The 21,443-nt window shown below is 38.3% G+C and overlaps 1 protein-coding gene across 1 annotated transcript in view; it reads left to right on the forward strand.

Annotated features, from left to right (window-relative positions):
* The window catches only part of NEK11 (NIMA related kinase 11), an 84,184-nt gene that overhangs the window by 56,107 nt on the left and 6,634 nt on the right, over positions 1-21,443 (forward strand). Inside the window, exons 12-14 of the mRNA XM_044419162.1 lie at positions 4,496-4,671; positions 7,845-7,905; positions 16,236-16,332. Coding sequence (XP_044275097.1) covers positions 4,496-4,671; positions 7,845-7,905; positions 16,236-16,332 — 334 coding nt within the window. The remainder of the gene's footprint in view (positions 1-4,495; positions 4,672-7,844; positions 7,906-16,235; positions 16,333-21,443) is intronic.

Consider the following 21,443-nt stretch of genomic DNA (forward strand, 5'->3'; position numbering starts at 1 on the left):
TTATTTAGCAGACTTATATGCCGCCCCCTTCGCCTAAGCCTCAGGGTGGCTTACAAATAAATAAATATCACTAGTACAATAAAATACAGTTGGAGACATCCTGGCCAAAGTTGTTAAAATCAATAAATAAAATCAACAATTAAAATGACGTTTAAATAAAAAGGTCTTGGCCTGGCACCAAAAAGCAAATAACAACGGTGCCAGGTGGACCTCTCTGGGGAGCGCATTCCATAGGTTGGGCACCACCGCAGAGAAAGCCCTCCTCCGGGTGCTCACCCTCCTAATGTCCTTCACGGAGGGCTCCTGGAGAAGGGCCTCTGCCGCCGATCTCAAGGGGCGGGAGGGCACATATGGATGTAAGCACTCCTTTAGGTAACCAGGACCCAAACCGTTAAGGGCTTTATAGGTCATAACCAACACCTTGAATTGGGCCTGGACTTCAGTGGGGAGCCAGTGAAGCTGACGGAGGACCGGAGTTATGTGAGTACAACGCCCAGTCCCCGTCAGCAACCTGGCAGCTCTGTTTTGCAGCAATTGAAGTATCCAGACCCTCTTCAAGGGCAGCCCCACGTAGAGCGCATTACAGAAGTCTAATCAGGAGCTTACCAATGCATGTGTCACAGTCACCAGGGAGTCGTTCTTCAGGTAGGGACGCAGCTGATGAATCAGTCGAAGCTGAAAGAAAGCTTTCTTTCTTCTTCTTTTCTTCTACTACTACTACTACTACTTTCTTCTTCTACTATTTTCTTCTTCTACTGCTCCCCTCTGTTATTGCCTATTCCATGCCAAGCACTCTTTTCCCATGTGCCTCTCTAGCGGTTTTATGTTACTACTTGATAACATATTTTCCCCTTTGCAATACATAAAGACATCTAAAATACCCTTCTATTGTGGCATTACTTTGATTTTCTCTACCTAGAGATTTAAATCACAAACCTTTGTGTTACTGGAACAAGTAAATGAATGTGCACAGTATGGATAATTGTGCATATTATGCCATGAACTTTTCTTCACTGGCAATTAGGTTTCGCATAATTAACAGTTTTTGCCCATTCACAGATACATTTGAATGTTTTACCCCCAAAATATGTGACAAATTGCTGCATAAATAGCACCAGCATGACTTTGTTACTTCATTAGTGCCTGGAACAGTCCATAAACCTTCATTTCTATATGATTTAAAGATCTATCTGCAGTCTATAAAAATTACATTTTGACTAGTGAGTGAAGCTATTGAAGTTTGTAATGACCTGGTTCAGTTGCAGGTTGGTCCAGTGCATTGTGCTCAGCTGTAACTTCTTTGGCTTGGAATACTAATCATTTTCCATCAGCATTCACAAGATCATGTGTTGTTTTGATACATGCTCAGAACACCTCTTACTCCTGATGAAACCCTCATAAATTGCTAGGAAACAGCATGTACTTTAAAAGCTGGTTTTTTCTAAGTTGCACGCATTGAATTCTTCAATGTGAACCTTTTGCTTGTAAACTCTTGCTTGTTACCGTGAACTGTATGACCCCTTTGAATAAGAACCCCTCTGATGAGTATCTTGATTATTTCATTCAAGTGTTTACCTCTCATCTGAAGTCTAAACCCAGTTCTTGGTCATGGGGTTTTTCTGCTGTGTGTGTAATGATTTTCCAAGTGGTTCTCTGCTGTGACTGGTGGTATATGGTAGATACAGGATAGGTGAAATCAAGCTACAATTCTCAGAAGGTAAATAGAACAGTGTGCATATTTATGGTGACACGAGCACACTTGTGCAAACATTATGAGTAATTGCAGAGTTTTCAGAAAGCAACATGCCTTTTCTACTTTGCTTTCCAACCAAGAAGGCTTATAAATACTGAACTAGAAAATACCTGATCTAGATCTGAAGCATGCCCAGATATATTCATCATCGACTAATTTCATTCATTTGTTTCAAGTATATTTATCCTACTTCTCAGGCAGAAAAGGCAAACAATCAGCAAAATGGACAATCCCTGCCCCAGGCTTACAATCTTAAAATACAAGACACACAAGGAAACAAAGAATGGAAAGAAAAGAAAAAACAATTAATGGATTGCCGGGATTGGTAGAATGACACTGCTCCCCTTCTTTTTTCCTTGGTGGGGGGGGAGGGTCCTAAATTTACTCTGCCTGTTTTTGTCTCTGTTGCACCTTGTTTCCTGCAGAACAATTATTCATTTGGAATAATTATTCAAATATTTTAAATAAATATGTTTATGTTAAGTAAATTATTTAATATACATTATACATTATGTAATTATATATATGTGTGTGTGTGTTTCCACTCATTACCAAACCTTGGGGAAATGTACAAAATTCATTACAATTAAAATAAAATGCATGGATAAAAATCAGTTGTTATAGATAAGGTTTGAGCCCCATCAGGATGCCCATACACTCCCAAACCCAGAGCCCATGGACACCCAGCACCTCTCCACTCCTTTTCCTCTGCATTTCCACTTTTTCACCTGTTGAGCAGGAGCATTTCAAAGGCAGAAAGAAATGGGAAGTGATTCAGGATATCTCATATCTAGTCTCCTTCCCTCCACCTCCCAACATACCTCCTTTAACTCTTCTCCAAGTTTGGCTGCAAGGTGGTGGAGGGAGGGGTTGAAGCTCCAGTTTCCCTCTCTGAATGCTGTCTCTGATCATGGAGATAGAATCCAACTGATCTTGCTGCTGAGACAATGTCTAGGATCCATAGGATCATTTCTTCTGATGGGGAGAAATTAGTTAGATACTTATTGAAATTTGCATTCAAGGAAGCTTCCAGATGGAAGAGTGTTAGTGCTAGTAGAAGGGGGTGTGTGAACAGATTTTCATTGTAAGAAGGCAGGTGTGGTGGGAAAATGCAGAAGAATTACAAGTGGAAGAATTTGTTGTTTGGATTCCTGATTGTTTGGATTTCTGAGAATAAGGAGAGTTGACAGTGTGATGAAAGTCTTGCTTGAAAGCACCCCAAATATTTATTCTGTGCAGAAGACTTCGAATTAAACAAAAATTACTATAACTGATTTGTCTTGCTATTTTTGTTCATTATGAACTTGTTAACTGTTACCATAGGTTTATTATCTTGTGTCCTCACCCTAGGTGCTTGCTTGCTTGCTTTTTTTAAATAAATGAATTCTCTCATTGCTCCTAAGTGCATGTGAAGTTCAGAGTACTGTGTTAATGCACAAATAATGAACTCCTGGGAAGGAGCAAATTAAAACTATTTTTCAAAGACTGTATTTATCTCACTAAGGAAAAACTGCAGTAGTTATAAAAGATGATACTACCTAAAGGAGGCAGCTGGTAATAGGCAAGGAAGAGTTAAGACTTTTAAATGTCCGTTGCAGTGTTTCACTCCTTACACATTTATCTTTAAAACGTATTAAGGCTCAGTATTTATACTCTGTATATGTCTGCTTAATGTTTCTTAGTAAGAATGACATCGTTAATGGATTGTTAATTTTCACATATCTCTTTCTTGATTCCATTGTTACAATTCCAAACAGGGTTGACATCTAGGTAACAATTTTCTTCCCCACGCCTGTGGGCTTACTGCCAGTAGCAGTGGGTAGTTGTAAGGCTCACCATTTAAATTTTCTCCAATTGCGTCAGAGCATTGTGAGAAATGTAAAATAGTGGGTGGCAGCAGCTAGATAAAAGAGTATGGGTAGACATTTGGGCCCAGTCCAGAGTGGGCATCAGCACATGGGTGCCCTCACCAGTTGCCTGAATGCTGTGTGCTGATGCCAGACATGATTCCCAAGTTGCATCTTCCATTCTAAGAAAATGCCACCGTATCACCTTGTTTGCACTGAACTGGGATGTTTGCTGTGATCTTGGTACCTGGGACTGATCACTCAAGCTGAGTAGCTGCCATGCTACACTCTGATTGACTTGTGTGTGTCAAGTCTTGAAGTCAGAAATATACCAAGTGAAGTCACTGGATTGCCAGCAGAACAGGGCACACCGACTTGTGAAGCATTTCCTCACAAGCAAATCTTTGAGGATTGTTATATGGCAGTCTCATGAAGCTTGCATCTTCAGGACTGTGGTCTTATTTATGTCATAAAAGATGTATAACCTTAAGCTTACAGATTCTTTCTGCAATACTTTACATTCTGCATTTCTCCATGGTGGCTTGAACACTTCGATTATTTAAAAAGTTGATGGGCTCTTGGGGCTATATCTAACGGTAGCATTTCTTTCACAGAAAGTGCTTCTAGTCATACAAGCTTGCACACCTAATTTTTGTTGTTTCTCTCTACTTACATCAGCCCTGGACTCCATCTTCCATTATGTCTTGGAGAGTACCCCAGTCAGGAACAGCTTTTCTTTTTTTTGGGAGGGGGGGAATAGGACAAAGTGGGCACCCTGACTTGCATGAACAGAAGCTCCTTCAACTAAGGCAAAGCCATCATTATATTCCTTAGTACAGATCTATTGAACACTATTGAACTATCAATTTAATTGATTCTTCCTGTTTTGATGCAGAAATCCCTGAAGATCCACGTCTCGCAGAAGAGTATTACAATGATGTGTTTGATTCATGCTCAGAAACAAGTGAGGAGGAGGAGGAGGAAGAGGAGGAGGAGGCGGCGGCGGCAGTGGCGGCGGCTGAACTGGAAGAAATGAAGACATCACAAACTGTGTGTAAAACAAATCAGCAGGTATACATTCACTCTTTGAAGAAATGCTGAGCATCGAGGCAGGTTTTATAGTTAAATTATATAAAGTGCATAACTTTCAAAAAATCTCACTGAGGATATGTTACCACTTCAGCAAAAAGATTAAGTGTTAAGTAGGCACCATTTTGTCATACTTCTATTGTATCAATGGTTTGATGATAATGCTCCAGTGCAAAAAGCCTTGTGCAAACATGCCCTGTATTTCTGCATAGCAAACTATTCCTTTTAGCCTGTCAGATGCATGTAATCTGATGATTCTAGGTTGTTTGCTTCAATGCATAATATCTTCTTATGGACATTATACAATATCTTCCTTATTATGTACTTATGCCAAAAAAGCTTGTGTGAGTAGGGGGTAGGAGAACAGCATTTTTTGTTTTGAATTGTTTTTACCACAAATTGGTGGAGAAAACATACACTATCCATAGCATACTAATATATCTGAAAAAGGTAAGCGACCATGATGTTACTTGAGAATGACTCTTCATAAGTAGCTGATATTATCTCCTTCTGTTTTTTAAGGTCATTACATTTGGTTAAACTGAAATCTGAACTTAGATATGTGTGCAATTTGTTATCCTTGCTTCTCAAACCCAGTCAAACAAAGGTGATATTGCATTAGGTTTAGTATGCTAGGACTGCACAGACTAAATGATATCTTGAAAAACTGATGTATGTTGAAAACTACTTGAATGCTCACTTTCATAAGTAGTGTGTTTTTTCAGCCTGGATAATCCAAAGTTTTCCTGCTATGAAATATATGAAGGAAATCTGTTATTAAGTGTAGCAGTCACATTTTATTCCGTAGTTTAGAAGGTTTATGATATAAGCAGAATGTTTAACAAAGCAGAGTAAACGCAGGAGTAACAATCAGGATTGGACAGTGTGACATTTTGTCAGGACTTCACGGTTTGCATTTCCATGACAAGGAAACAATTGAGCTGGAGGAAATTAAGGCTGTTTTATTGACATTTCTGCCTGAATTTGATTCTATTCTTTGTGCATTTTGTTTTCCACCCAGTGCACATACATAAATTTCATTGTCATTAATGAATGAAGCAGCTATGCAACCTGATGAAAGCATATTTAGCACCATATCAATAAAACAGTTTTCCTTAAATTGGCTTCTTTGTTTCTGGGTTTTTTAGAGTACCATCCTATGCACTTTAGACAGAAAAAGCCCATCAACTCCCACCCTCCCCAAGCCAGCAGGCTGACTGGAGTATTTCTTGGAGTTGTAGGCCCCTTTTCTGTCTAAACATGCATGAGATTGTGACCTGAATCTCTACACCTTAGTATTAAATCGGCTACTCTTTTCAGTTTTTTAAATTGAAAATACTGTTGTATGCTCTCAAAATTGCTATCACTGATAAGAGAGTCCAAATGCTTTTAATATTTTTGATAATCTGGTTGTCACAGAGTCACAATTAAAAAATGGCTGTTTTAGAAGTACTCAAAATTGGGTGAAGGTGTGGTAAATCAAGAGCTCCTGGTCTTTTGTGGTATAAATCCAGGTAGGGCTTTGTTCATGCAACTGCCCTGCCTTAAACTTGGTTTGTTTGTTTGTTTGTTTGTTTGTTTGGGATATTTCTAGGCCAACCATCACTTTAATCTCTGGACGGCTTACAATTTCTCCGGACGGCTTACAATATGGATTCTGCAGACCATCCAGATACTTTTGCCTCCCATCTGGAATCCTCCCATCTTTTCCCACCATTTCTTTCTTTTTTTCTTTTAACAAAAAACATATTAGAGAGGAAAATATGCAATAGCTGCTGCTACACTATGTTTTTTGATTGGTAGCACGAGGAGCACTTAGACTTGAAGCACCCAAGTAATTGATTATTGTTCTTACATTCACTTTAGCTTCTGTTTCATCCCTTAAACATGTAAACAAATTAGAGATTGAAATTAATTCATGCTTGTTTCCACAACATTGTGAACATGACTTTAATTCACATCAGGCGTTGATTGCTTCTTGAACTGAATTGGCAGTAAAGCCCATTTTAATGTGAGATGACCAGAGTAAGGTTTTGGGGTAAATGGTAGAAATAAGACTAGAAAGATCATTTTAACTACCTGTGGGAACCAATCAGTGCTGACGTATCTATTGGACTAAATGAGCATCTGCTGACTATGTGTAGGATGCACAGTGTAGTCATCCATTGTCTCTCTACCAATGAACAAAGGCACAAGTTTGCCATCAGCATATATTATATTCTCCTCCTTTCCTCTCCCACTGTAGTGACAAACAACTGGACCTAAAGCTTGGTAAAAGCAAGAAAAATATGTTCTGGGGAACAACAAGGCCTAGTAAATGACCTGCTCATTCTATATTCCAAGGGTGAATTCACTCAGAACATTTGTACAAGCCCAGTTAAAATCAATAGGCATTGTGCAAGAGTTAGATTTCTACATATTTTTTCAGACTTTCATTCACTATATATATAACATGTAATATATACATGTATTATATATTACATGCATGTAATATTACATGTATAACATGTTATATTTAATGTGTTACATTTAATGTATAATGCTGGTTTATCCAAGCCTTTTTTCAACTGTAAATTTTCTTTAACTAAAATAGATGCTGAGTTGATGAAAGCAAATCCAAGTTGTCATTTTCTTTACTTATTTATATCCTGCTTTTCTTTTCAGTGAACTCAAAGCTTATGGGGTGTGTGTGTGTGTGTTTGGATAAATTCTTAGTTCTAAATGGCAGGTGACATGTCTGGATATGCTTTGGCTTCATTATAACTGTTCTCGTTTCTTGTCAGCTCAGAATGATTTTAAGTGTTTTGGATTGGTTAAAGAAACATGCTGAACATGATTTCTGTGCTTCAGCGAAAGTAAAGTTATGAGAGCCAGTGTGGTGTACTGGTTAAAAATGCGGGGCTGGGACTCAGACAATCTGCATTCTAATCTCCACTCAAGCATGAAGTTCACTAGGTGATTTTTGGCCAGTCACAGATTCTCAGCCTAACCTATTTCACAGGGTTTCCATTGTTGTGAGGATAAGATTGAAAGAATTATGTGAGCTGCCTTCATATAAATAAATCAACTCTAAGAGCTCTTCCACGGAAAACGGTAGGATTTAAAGTGTTTTTCACATCTATTTACTTGCTTGCTTACCCTTTTTCTATTGGCAGGATAGTGATGTTGAAGCAATGGTCAAGTTTATGGAGAACATCCTAAATACCAGTTCTTTAGGTAAGATTTTCCAGAATTAGCAATATAGTTTAGGGACAGTATTCATAATTGGTTTCTAATTTTGTCCTCAATCTTGGTGTATGTAGTTATTTTAAGTCTTACTTTGCAACCAAGAAATAAAGTAGTCTGGTTATTTGCGATGACAATGAGGATCTGGATTTCTCAAACTATTTCCTCCTCAGAAATAACTCCTCTGAAAGTCTTGCACATATTGAAACATCTTTGACTCATTTATACTGATAGGAGAGCAAGTTCAAAGGTCCACAAGAGTGGAAAACTGATTAATTTATACTGGGTTAAATTTCCCTTCTTGCTTTAATTTTTCTTGAATTGAGGAAAAGAAAATGGTGGGTTTTGAAGCTGTTGTGTAAAAGAAAGCAAGGTGGCAGCAGCCATTAGCTTTGTGATGGTTGCAACCTTAGCACCCCATCAGAAAAATAATTGCAGTCATTTGTAGGAAAACGTGATTAAATAAAATTTGGCTATAGTTTTCATTACATTTTCATAATTGACTTGACATGGAGATAAATCTTGCAAATCACAATGCAACCAGCAGAGCAATCCCATACCAGAACTCACCACTTCTAAAGCCTGACTAGTACATGGTTGGCAACAGCAGGAGGTGCAAGGTGGCTGGAATTTGCAACCTGGCACATAGCCATTTCTGGAATTCTCCCCTCCAATATGCCAGGTGAGGTAAAATTAGCTGTCCCATCTCCAGTAGCAGAAGGGTCCAATCCAGAGGCCTATCTAGAGAACAGACTGCCTTTCTATGCACTGCACCTAGTGCCTCCCTGCCCCCAAAAGACACCCATTTGGGGGCTCCCCACTAGCAGGAATATTATCTGTGATGGACCTATGCCTGCTTGGACTGTCATGTATTTTAAAATGGCATTAAGAATGATCACTTAATTTGTTTTAATGTACTGTTTCAAATATATTTACATCATCTTTCAGTAAGATGTCCAGGTTATACACAATAGATTTCAAAACATAGCAGTAACATGTAACAAACACAAACTAAAAACATTGACTGTTAAGACTCATTGACTGTTAATTGAGTGTGGCATTGTTGAACTGGGGACATGGGAGATCTGGGTCCCAGACCCCACTCAGCCATGGATCTGGGTGGGTAACTTTGGGCCAGTCACAGACTCTTAGCCTAACTACCTTACAGGGTTGTAAAGGGGGCTGTGTAAGCTGCCTTGGATTCCTTGCAGAGCAAAAAAGGCAGGATATAAATACAATGTAATAATAGTAAATAAGATGTGTGACTAAGGCTCCAATCCTATTCACAGCTACTTGGGAGTGAGACCTATTGGACTCAATGGGACTTACTTCTGAGTAAACATTGATAGGATTGCACTGTAAAATGCATTCTAATAGCACAATCCTATGCTGGTTCATTGAGAAGTAGTTCCCAATGCATTTAGTAAGGCTTCCTCCCTAGGAAATGTGTTTAGGATTATAGCCTAAGTATCCTTTAAAGTATCTGTAATGATCTTTTAAGAAATAAAGAAAAATTATTGCAGTCACATGTAGGAAAAACTTGATTAAAATAAAATTGGGCTATAGTTTTTCCATCACATTTTCATCAAACTTAATTGATTTCTATGGGTGTTGGCACATCCTGCAGGGAAAGAAAGAGCATTAAAGTTAATTCAGTTTGAATTTATCTGGATTGTATATAATACATCATTCTAATATAGCATTCTAATATATCTTCTAATATTTAGGTCTAGACAAATTTGTAATAAATATAGATTTAAATGTGCAAGACTTCTTATTTCTGCCTATATTTAGCTGTGTGTATGTTCAGTTATTTCAGTTATTTATCTAGATACACTGGCGATTACATTTTAATACTCCAGACACAAAAATGTCTACTCAGAAGTAAGATCCATTAAGTTCAAATGGTCTTACTCCCACATACAGAATTGCAGTCCAAATACAAGATTATTCAACTATTATCATGTTGATGGTCTTATTAGCACAAAGCTAATTTTATCTTCCTTTCATTACAGAACATGCTTACATAGTATGAGCCAAGGGAAATAAAAGTAAGGCTAGCTAAGGGTTCCCTTTGTAGTGAGTGGCGAATGCTTCTAGATTTAACACAGAATGATGAAATGAAGCTACAGGAAACCTATGGCATTAGAAGATTAGCAGTATGTGGCTCAGAGGGCTGTGAACAAGCAGCCAGTTTAACATCTTCAGCGTTAGAACTCCTGATATGAAAGACATTTTCAGTCAGAACAAAGATTGATCAGAAAAAAAAGATAAGTTTTGTTATGCTTGCAGCAGAACTAGAAGGATTTGACATCTGCATGTTTAGTTACTATGTAAAATATACAGCCATTGACTCATTGATCCCTTCAAATCAGAACAATCCAGTGAGATGCTTCACTGCAAGGTACCAAGGGCAAGATGTGGGCAAGGAGTAGAAATGATGCCTGCTGGTCCTGTTCCAGCCTCCACTTGTAAAACATCAGCTTTGTTCAGGGTGTTGGATTAAATGTACAGAGGCATCATCCCACTCCCCAGCTGCTCATATGTTCATATTGCCGCCCCGAGGCTTTTTGCGAATGGGGAGGCATAAAAATGGTTTAAATAAATAAATATTGCCAAAAAATAGGTTTTAGACTTCACTTTCCATCAGTCCCAGCCACCATGATTAATGATCAGGAATGCTGGAAGTGGTAGTCCAACATCTGGATAGCACTGGCTTAGAGAAGGCTGAGCTAGATATAGAAGCTGTAGTGACTTGCTAAAGATCACATCCTGAGTCCATAACTTAGCAAAGTATGGGCTATGGAAATATTTCTTGAGCTTCAGTATGATGTCTATCTGGTACCACTGCTCCTTCTGACTGTAAGAGTAAATACCAGGGCTCAGCTCAGTCTCTGTTCAAGCTTAAAAATGGAGTCAAGTTAAGCATGACCTTTTTGTAGACATTTCTAATTCATATTCAGAGTGAGCTTGTTTGCTACACATGAAACAGGAATCCTAAACTCTAGTCAGTTGCTAAACAACTCATCTAAAGAAACCAGGGCTTAAAGTTGGCTTGTTTAGCACTGACTGGAGTTTATTTTAAACCACAATTCCTAGCTTACATGTAACAAATGATTGATTGTAAGCTGTTCTGAGCCGTAAAAACACTACAAATAAATACATGAATAAAATAAGATGGTCCTGGGCAGGGAGAAACTAGTTGGAATAAGACCAGCTGCTTGGCATTACCCTAATCTGCCTTTCTCTTGGGGAAGGCACTACCAGGACACAGACTATTTATTTATTTATTTATTTATTTATTTATTTTTCAATTTATATCCTGCCTTTTTTCTACAAAGGGCTCAAGGCAGCTTACATCATTCTCCTCCTCCATCTTATCCCCACAACAACAACCCTGTGAGGTAGGTTGGGCTGAGCGTCTGTGACTGGCCCAAAGTCACCCAGTTGGCTCCATGGCTGAGCGGGGACTAGAACCCAGATCGTCTGAGTCCCAGTCCCATGCTCTTAACCCCTACACCACACTAAGGTGTCTGCATCAGGCAGCAGAATGGAAGGGGTAATTCCTTGTACCGTTTCCATACCACCACCATGAGGGTTGCTAGACACACCAGGTGTTCTGAAGAGCCCCTCAAGCAGCTCCCATTGTGAGAGTTTCCAAACAGCCATTTGTCTTCTTAGTCTCTCATGGGAGGCTCACACAAAATCCAGCAAGCCAAGATCTCATAAGAACTCCGCCGCTGGGAAGAGGGCAAGTTGTGTTCTCACCTCAGGCAGTGAAGAGCCTTGTGCTGAGGCTACTCCTTCTCTCTCCTGAGATTTTTCCTATAGGGCTCTGTTTTGGGGGGTGGGGAGAGTCCAGCTGTTGCATGCCCTTTTGTCTGCCTCCCTCCCTCTCTGTCCAATAATTCAGTAATTGAACTTTCACCGTCATCCTAATTATATTCTGTGGAACTGTCTTCAAGCAAGTGTTCTTATGATTGTAGGATTAATTTGTTCAGGGATTTTATAGAATTTTTCTGGAAGTCTATCTCTAATTCTGTTTATTTTCAAATAGCTTTTTTAAAGTGATAATGAAAAAAGAAATGTGTTAGTTTCTTATTTATCACTTAACAATCCTGTGAAAGTTGAAGCATTCTAATACAAGGTTTAAAAGCTCCCAGAGATATTTAAATTTAAATATTTAAAGTTGCCAGAGACATTTATATTCATGTAACATAAACTGAATATATATCCTATTTCTTGAATACGTTATTTTAGGGTTATAACTTTTTAGGCCTGGAAAATGTACATGGATCATCATTAGGAGCTAAGCAAAGTTTTATGCACACACAGGAACTTTTATTGCAGGTGCCTCTTAAATATTAGTGCCAGTGTGGATGCCTGAGTTAGACTAAGATTGGGAGACCCAGGTTTATATCTGTGCTCAGCTCTGAAGCTCACTCAGTGAATATGCCCCAGTTGCTATTTTTCAGCCCAGTTCACAGAGTTTTTGTGAAGATCAAATCAGGGTAAGGGAAAAACCATACCTTTTGAAGAGCCTCAAGTTACATAACAATTAGATCTCTTGCATTACAAGGAAGCTTCTCTTTTCCCTATTAATTATATTGTAGAAATATTTTAAAAAGTGATTTTGCAAGCAGAGCATGCACACAATGCACAGTGAAGGGTATCCATTTTATTGTCACATAATTGCTTGGAGATAGTATAAATTTGCATGCATTGGAGTTGGTTTCACTGTGTTAGCAGTTACTCTTTTTGGTGTTCATTTTGCTGATAAAACATCTAGGACTGGACAGGGATATTGTGCTGTTCTTTGCAACTTTTGAGGACAAATTTGTGCTATTTAGACAAGATAAACTTGTACCTCATCCCATAAGTCAGTGAATAAACATTGCTGTTGCCTTACAGATTGCAAGCGCTGTGCATGGATTTTTCTCAGAGGGGAAAAGCTTAGAGTTCTCGCTGATAGTAGGTTCTATAAAGGCAACAAAAAGACACCAGTAATGCAACAGCATGATGTCGCTAGAATGTTTTCTTGTAGAAGTAGGTTTCCACTCGGAGGAGTAGAAAGGTTAGGGCAAAGATTAAAAACTCTAACCATTTTATGATGTGCTACACAGTTTTTTTAAAAAATTAAGGAATTGCTGTTTGGAAGCCACTTTGTATGGCCAGAGTGTGATCCAGCTTCCATGGTGCTACCACTGATTTCACTGATGAAAGCCAGCACCTGATCCTAATGCAAACTGTTTAATATATTTTGATGCTAAGGGGTGTGTTTAAAATGCATGTCTTGTTTCAACACCTAAGTATATAAATGAACAGATGTTTGAAATGCATCCATCCATCAGGGAGGCAAATGGATCCAGGACTGACAATGGAACCTTGCTTTGTATATAGCACATAGTGAAAATAGGTCAGCTGTGACAAGAATTCTGTCTTGTGGTATTAGCAGCTATGTGATTCCTTTGCTGTGTAGGTTTCCTACTTACTGTTCTTTTTCTATTGCTTTTCCTTTGCATTTCTAGACACACAGGTGTTAGTGAAGTGGGTTTTTGTGACAACTACCATGGGATAGCCAAAAAATGTCTCTAGTATGATCCATCTGAGCTATATATAGAATTTCCCCCATCCTGTTGTGGCAGTACCCATGCTGGAAGAAGGGGCCTATCTGGTTGGGGAACTCTGTTCCGCCACAATAATAGATCAGTGGGCCTAGGTGATTAGATTGGTGTGTGTTCTTCACCCAATAAATATTGTCATCTAATGCTCTAATTGCAGAATGTGCACATTTCAAGGTGTTATTTCCTATACCTTTTCTATAGTAAAGTTGTGACTGTATCTGAAGAACCCATTCATCACTCACCAGCCAATAGCTTCTTAAATCAAATAAACTGACTCTTCATTTAACTTCATAAAGTGCACGTAATAATCCAAAGTCTTTCCCTCAGCAAAATGGTTTGTGCAAGGTCGTACTTTAAACTGGAGGGAGATAACATTGCATTTGAGGACAAGATTTGTTTGGCCAACAGCCAACATGAAGGCAAAACAATATAAAAATTAAGTTACTTAGCCAGAGGTCCCAGAAAAGCTGAGAAAGATGTCTTTAATAACAAATCTCAGATTAAAGGAAGCTGAAGTATTACAACAATAAAAAACTTAGGATATTGCTGGAATAAAAGCATGCAAAGTACTCATGCAACCATCACACATCTTACACAGCTGGATAGCAATTTAGTGGTCATAATCCTACTTTTACTTTGTGGGAATAAAACTAGCATTAAGTCATTTGTAGATCATGTTTTGGCTTTAAAGACCCTCTCTGTCTTTAAAGGCATTTAGACCTATTGGCTTTAACAATCAAAAGGTACTTGCTTACTTTTACCTATTACTTCTCACATGTTCAGGGAACTATGTAGACTTTGCAAAGAGTTCAAAGGGCCACTGTCCCTTTCCTCCAATAACCAATTTTTTTGGTAGTTTCCTCACTTTTAAGTACCCCCTTCCATCCTAATGGGCTGAAATTACTTTTGTAAGCAAAACCTTTCATGATAAAATAGTATATTTAGTCCTGTCTTCTGCCTTTGGCTACACTCAATTTGCCTGCAGTCCCACCTACCACTGGAATGTGGCCCCTGAAAGCTTCTCTGAAAAGAAATTCAACCCGTAGGATGAAAGGGGCCCTGCATCCCTGACCTGGTGCATATCATTGGATAGTGGAAATAAAAGCTTAGGTGGAGTGCTGCAACCAAACTCAGACAGGCAGTTCGTCACTATTCCAGTTTCTGTCATAGGAAAGTTTCCATTTTCTTTCAGCTTATTGTTGAAGAATATCAGCAATACAAAGCAAATATAATATGGTTCAGACCCAGCTTGGAGCTACCTGCATTGTACACAGGAAGGGGTTATCATACCATATTTTTTGTTCCCCCATGTGCAACTGAGCTCTAGGCTTTGTCAGTTATAGACCCAGAAGAGGAACTTCTGTAAGTTCATATTTGGCCCATCTAATGTGATTGCAGTTCAACAACCCAAACAATTGTGCATAAAAGCAGACTTACATGGCATGGAAGATTTTCTTTGGAAAAAAATAGCACTGCAGAAAATGTTCCACCCTGGCTATGGGATCTGCTTCACAATGTCAACAAGCATGTGCCACAACTCACCGTACTTCATTTAAGCATATATGGCTAGTAACTACACCTGTGTGTTTGTATTCCCGAAATGTAAAATAAGGAGAGCCGTTTCCTTTGGGATTGCATTACATGAGGAAGCAGAATCCCTATGAAAATAGCCTCTGATTCCTGCTGTCCCACTAATTTCTGGTTGAAGAGGGCATTTTACATTGGGATTGTGGCTGGGGAGAGAAGCACTAAACCTTCCAGGTAGATTGCAGTCTTGATGAATGTTGGGAAGGTGAGGATGGCCAACCTGGTGTTACTTTTTTTAAAGTATGGCATGGTTTCTAACCATGCAATAAAAGTATCTTCTAGTTGGCCCTGAATATCTTCATATTGGGAAATAGAAGGATAATTCCTGTGAAACACAAAAAACTTGTATGTTTAAGTGAAGGATGAAATCAACTCAGGGCATTTATGGTTGGATTTGGTAATGCTTTCGTAGTTCCACCGAGTTTTCACTCTCTGTAAAACTTGTACTGTCTTTCTTCTGTTATTGACCCATATAAACTGTGGAATATGTTTTATATGTCACTATACTTTAAAAGAAAAAAGCTTAAATCATCTTCCTAAGAAGGCATAACTGAAGGTATCTCACCTTGAATTTTTTCTTGGAAAGGTCCATTGCACATGTCAGCCAGTATAATTTCACAGACAATATTCTGAGATAGCTGTGGTGATTGTATACCCTCTGCATCCAAAGTTCCACAACAGATCCCTTTACAGTAGCTTCAATATGCACTTGCATCAAAACTGAAAATGAGACAATGGGAAGAAATAGCTTGTTCATATAAATATCTGAACATGTGCACAGAGAGAGAGCTGAAGTCTTATCCAAACTTATTTTTCATGCATTTTCCCCCAGATGGAGAATTTACCCACCTGAAAGTTCTTTCACAGACCATTGTCTTGCTTCAATATGGTCAAATTGAAAATTGTTGTTGTGCTTCCTGTATCCTCTGAAACGAATTGTCCTAATGTGTATTTAATAAGATAATTCTTCTTTAGTTAATGCAGCATTTCCCTGTGACAGAGGTGAATTACCACCCCTTTCTTGATTGCCCTTGAATAATACTTTGGATCTGTAGGGATGCTGAAGAAAGAAAGGTGAATGAGGTTGTGCATCTCTGCATTGATTTGTAGGTACTGGAACTGTCACCAGTGTGACTCTGCTGGGACGTGAGAGATCGAGAGCTTTCAACAGCACCATGGCGACAACCAAACTGAGACGAATGAGGGAGTAAGTCTCCTGTTTAAATGTTAGCAGTCAACAACAATGCTGGCTTTTGCATGACAGTAAAATAAAAATAACTTTGATCCAAGAATATTCATTTACATCCAAATGCCTTTATGTATCAGCAGGGAGTAAGCAGTTGCCTTTTGCATCAGAATCTTTTCCCTAACTTTGTTTAGTATAAATAATTTCTTTTGAAGTGGGGCACCTTGTCAGTCTCTGCAGAAGTAGTTACTCTTTGTTTTCATATTATAAAGTAAGTGCAGATTTTATCAATCAGCCATAAATATTCATATTCGAAACACTTGCTTTTTTGCCTGCTTTCCTTGGCCCTTATTTTTCACTTCCTTCCAAAGGATTCTTTATTATGCATCAACTCAAATAAGAATTTCCTTAAGGTATACTCAGCTTTTCAAAACTGCCTAAAATAATCTACCACTTTACTTCAACTTAGTTTCAGCTCCAAACTCTCATAGGTCTTGTACACAAAATAGTGATGGAGGGTTCTTCATTATACATGAACAAATCAGGTCCATGTGTAGAACGATGCACATAAGAACCAGGCAATGTATATATTTTAATTGTTATTGTTTTAATTTATTGTGTATTTTATTTTATGCTGTGAGCCGCCCTGAGGCTTTGGCAAGGGGCGGCATAGAAATGTTTTAATAAATAAATAAATAAATAAAATAAACTGATGAACAGATTGTCTGCATATAAGAAAATGGCAAATTTCATCATGTTCTGTGCCAAAAGGATTTTTTAACATTTCTTATGGGTTTTAAACACCACCCAATAAAATTCCTTCTAGAGTCCTGTTTTGTATTTTAGTTATTTCAAACAAGCTCTTGGTGAAAATAAGCAATAGAAATTCTGTGAAATGATACATCAACTTCATGTCACTTTGTTCATAGCACTCTTTGAGTGAGCTACCCATAGATTCCCATGGTTCCTATGATGACCCTCTTGTGAGTTCTAAATGAACCATTGGAATTACTGATGTGGTAGATACATTTATGATAGACTGAGTAAGTAATTGTAACAATATTTAAAACAATTAATTTATTTTACATAATGAGTGATAAATCTGTAATATTTTGTGTGACTTTGATTCAAATTTGTTTTTAGTCAGTATGGGTTGTCCCTTAGCATACAGATTTTCTTTTCTTTACCTCTGTTTGTGTTACAGCCAGGTAAATGAATGAACACAGGTTTTTGCCATTTTTCAATAAGTTTAACACAATAGGGAAACTTCTGTGTACTCTTTCTTTTACGGGGAAAAGTGCAAGTGTGCAAAAGGGGGAGGAATTAAGGATATAAATGGCTCTAATCAGAAGGTGTAGTTGCAAAATCAAATGTGTGAAATAGCAAGCCAAATACATGATATTAAGACATAGCAATATAAAACAATTCACACTATTACAAGTGGCAGTTTTCTGTATTGTTATACTGTGGACTGTGATTTTTTAAATCGGATTTTACAGCTTTAGGTTGTATATATCGTTGGTAGCCTGCTTAGAGAGTCTTTGGACTATTATAGCAGAATATAAGTTGAATAATATTAATAATAATATAACCAGTGCAAGAAACACCTAACTCAAAGAGTTGCAATGAATTCTGGAATATGTTGGGAAACGGTTTGTGAAATGGCTTTCAGAAGTTATAAAAGTTTTGCACAAGTAATGTGATTCATTAGATAAAATCTCATACATTTTGCTGCTATTACAGTAGAACTCTTTAACTATGAGTTAAAATCCTATCAACAGAATTGGAGAAGCCCATTTGTTATTCATTCACCAAATCCTGTTGTACTAGCTGTTAATGAATATCTGGAAATCATGGGAAAAGATGCAAAATATAAGAGACAAATAAGCACAATTGAAAGGATATTCTTCAGTGTATTTCATCCTGGATATTGTTTTATCCCAATGTTATAGTGTAAACAAGGAAAGGAATATTCTCCCCTTGCTTCAGGGTGGACAGCTGTTGGTCCTCCAGTTGTTGTTGGACAGCAACTTCGTAAGCCCTAGCCAGGAATGCTGGGATGTATAAGACTTTATGGCTGTCTGAACCTACGTAGGATTGCACCCTAAATCTCTTATATTTTGCCAAATACAAGAGTACTATGCTTAAATCTTCCCAAAGCCATCAGTATAACTATTACTGGGCGGGAATATACATCTTATCCTATTAGTTGTTATTAGCAATCTTATGATTGAAAAATAGGGATTTTGTACTGTTTAAGATCCCATCATTTTTTTTGTCTGCCTTTATTCTTGAGACTCATTCATAGCTTCATGATTTGGGTTTAGTGTACACTTGACTAAAGAATAATGGGAGTTATACAGAATAGGCATTTATAATGTTTGCTTTCAGTGATGAAAACAAAAGAAATAAAAGCAGTAAAAGGAAGAAAGTGACTCTAAATACTTAGTGCTTCATGTTCTTGTACAAAGAAACCTAAGAATATATACAGGAAGTCATAGTTTAATAGCAATGAACTTTACATTGTGATTTAAAAATTAAAATAAAATAGATAGGTAAAATAGAAACACTTTCATGGGCCAACATTTAAGTAAATTAAAATCTTGCAGCACAGCAGTGAATGCCTCTCATGCAGCCTCCAGTGTCTTCCACTCAGCAGCATGCCTGGATCAGGCAGAAGGCTTCATCATTACCTGCTGAGTGTAAGTAAAAATTGTCTTTCAGAAATGACAAAAAAAAAAGACATTTGGTGATATTTTTGTTCTGCCATCATGAATGGCCATGTCATTATTGCTTAAGATTCATGAGGGTTATGTATATAAAACTCCTGTGCATGTGATGTTGGCATCAAATGCATGATTTCTTTTAAAAATTCAAAAAGAAAGGTCATATTGAAGTAATTGATTGAGCACTGCATGGTCTTTAAGACTGACAGCCAAGCAAAGAAAAACTCTGCATTTCTCTCATGAATTGGCATAGAGTCCCTGCGAAAGTTGAAGGCTTCAATCTCATATATACTTACTAGGAAGTCAAGCCCCACTGAATGAAACCATACTTTCTCCTGAGGAGACAAAGCATGTGTGCTGTAAACTAATCTCATGACTTTCTAAATGGCTCAGATGTGGCCATTTCCCCCTCACCATTATTTTCAAAGGAAATTTTGCCACTGATTTCAGTGGAACTATTTATTTTCTATATTGCCCAACAGCTGGAGCTCTCTGGACAGCTGTTTAGCCACTTATACATTCTCTTTACCAGTCAGAGAAGAGAAAAGGTTAAATACAAATGCTCTTTTTCTATTAGCAGATTTTGTATCATAATCTAAAGAGCCCCTAAATTGGAACCCATCAGACAGATCACATGTCTTTATAGATTTTTCACATTATTTAACTGAATAAATTTCATAGTGCACAAGATCTTCAGTAGTATTTCTAATGTGAGCTGGCAGAACTTTGGAAACAGCAAATGATCCCACAGAGCTGCCACCCTACTTAGGAATGTCCTGCTAATCAAGGTGAAGGCTGACATCAGCTCAGTTTATTTCACTCAATAATGGTGAATTGGCCCACGTCTACCCATATATGACCACAGAAAGGGCCAGAAGACAGGCACTGGCCATTTTTTCCCCTCCCTTTGGGGAGGTGAAGGTGAGGGATGAAGGTGAGGGACCCAATTCTGAGAGATTCGAAGGAGTGTCCTTGGATCCAGCCTGTATTGTTTAATGTAATTTTATTAATGTATTTTGTGATTATGTATAAAGTACCTTGGACAATTTTGTTTCCTAAAAGGTGGGATATAAATAACTGCATTAACACTTACTGACAAACAGATAGGAGCTTTTACCATGAGCTGTCAGTTTTGGCAGTTGGAGTGTTACCAGCTGATACTTACAGTAAACTACAGTCTGCAATGCAGACCAAGTGTTTACACAGAGTCAAACATTATTTGAAGGGGGAGGTTGATATATAGCATACATTTCTTGTATTCAGCTTCACTGAATTGTATCTGCTGCTTTATTGCCTAACTATTTAATTTGGTCTCCTTCATGGATCACTGCCTTGTCGTAGGGGCTTGCGTAGCTCAATGACGCTATGAGCTATGCCATGCAGGGCCACCCAAGATGGACAGGTCATAGCAGAGAGCTCTGACAAAACGTGATCCACTGGAGAAGGAAATAGCAACCCATTCCAGTATCTTTGCCATGAAAACCCCATGGACAGCACCAAAAGGCAAAAAGATATGACACTGGAAGATGAGCCCCTCAGGTCGGAAGGTGTCCAATATGCTACTGGGGAGGAGCGGAGGACTAGTACTAGTAGCACCAGAAAGAATGAAGCGACTGGGTCAAAGCCAAAAGGACACTCAGTTGCAGATGTATCTGGTGGTGAAAGGAGAGTCCGATGCTGTAAAGATCTATACTCCATAGGAACCTGGAATGTAAGATCCATGAATCAGGGCAAGCTAGATGTGGTCAAACAAGAGATGACAAGACTGAACATCAACATCTTAGGAATCAGTGAACTAAAATGGACAGGAATGGATTTAATTCAGATGACCATCAGGTATACTACTGTGGGCAAGGATCCCTCAGAAGAAATGGAGTAGCCTTCATAGTCAATAAAAGAGTAGGAAAAGCAGTACTGGGATACAAGCTCTAAAATGACAGAATGATCTCAGTTCGAATCCAAGGAAAACCATTCAGCATCACAATAGTCCAAGTCTGTGCCCCAGCCACTGGTGCTGAAGAGGCTGAAGTTGACCAGTTCTATGAAGGCCTACAACACCTTCTAGAATTAACACAAAAAAATGATGTCCTTATCATCATGGGGGATTTGGCTAAAGTAGGAAGCCAAAAGATAACTGGAATAACAGGCAAGTTTGGCCTTGGAGTCCAAAATGAAACAGGGCACAGGCTGGTAGAATTTTGTCAAGAAAATACGATGTCATAGCAAACACTCTTTTCCAACAACCCAAGAGACAACTCTACACATGGACATCACCAGACGGTCAACACAGAAATCAGATCAACTATGTGCTCTGCAGCCAAAGATGGAGAAGCTCTATACAGTCAGTAAAAACTAGACCAGGAGCTGACTGTGGCTCAGATCATGAGCTTCTTGTTGCAAAATTTA

This window comes from Varanus komodoensis, unplaced genomic scaffold (assembly GCF_004798865.1).
Source record: "Varanus komodoensis strain SLA01 unplaced genomic scaffold, ASM479886v1 scaffold10, whole genome shotgun sequence".
Taxonomy (NCBI): Eukaryota; Metazoa; Chordata; class Lepidosauria; order Squamata; family Varanidae; genus Varanus; species Varanus komodoensis.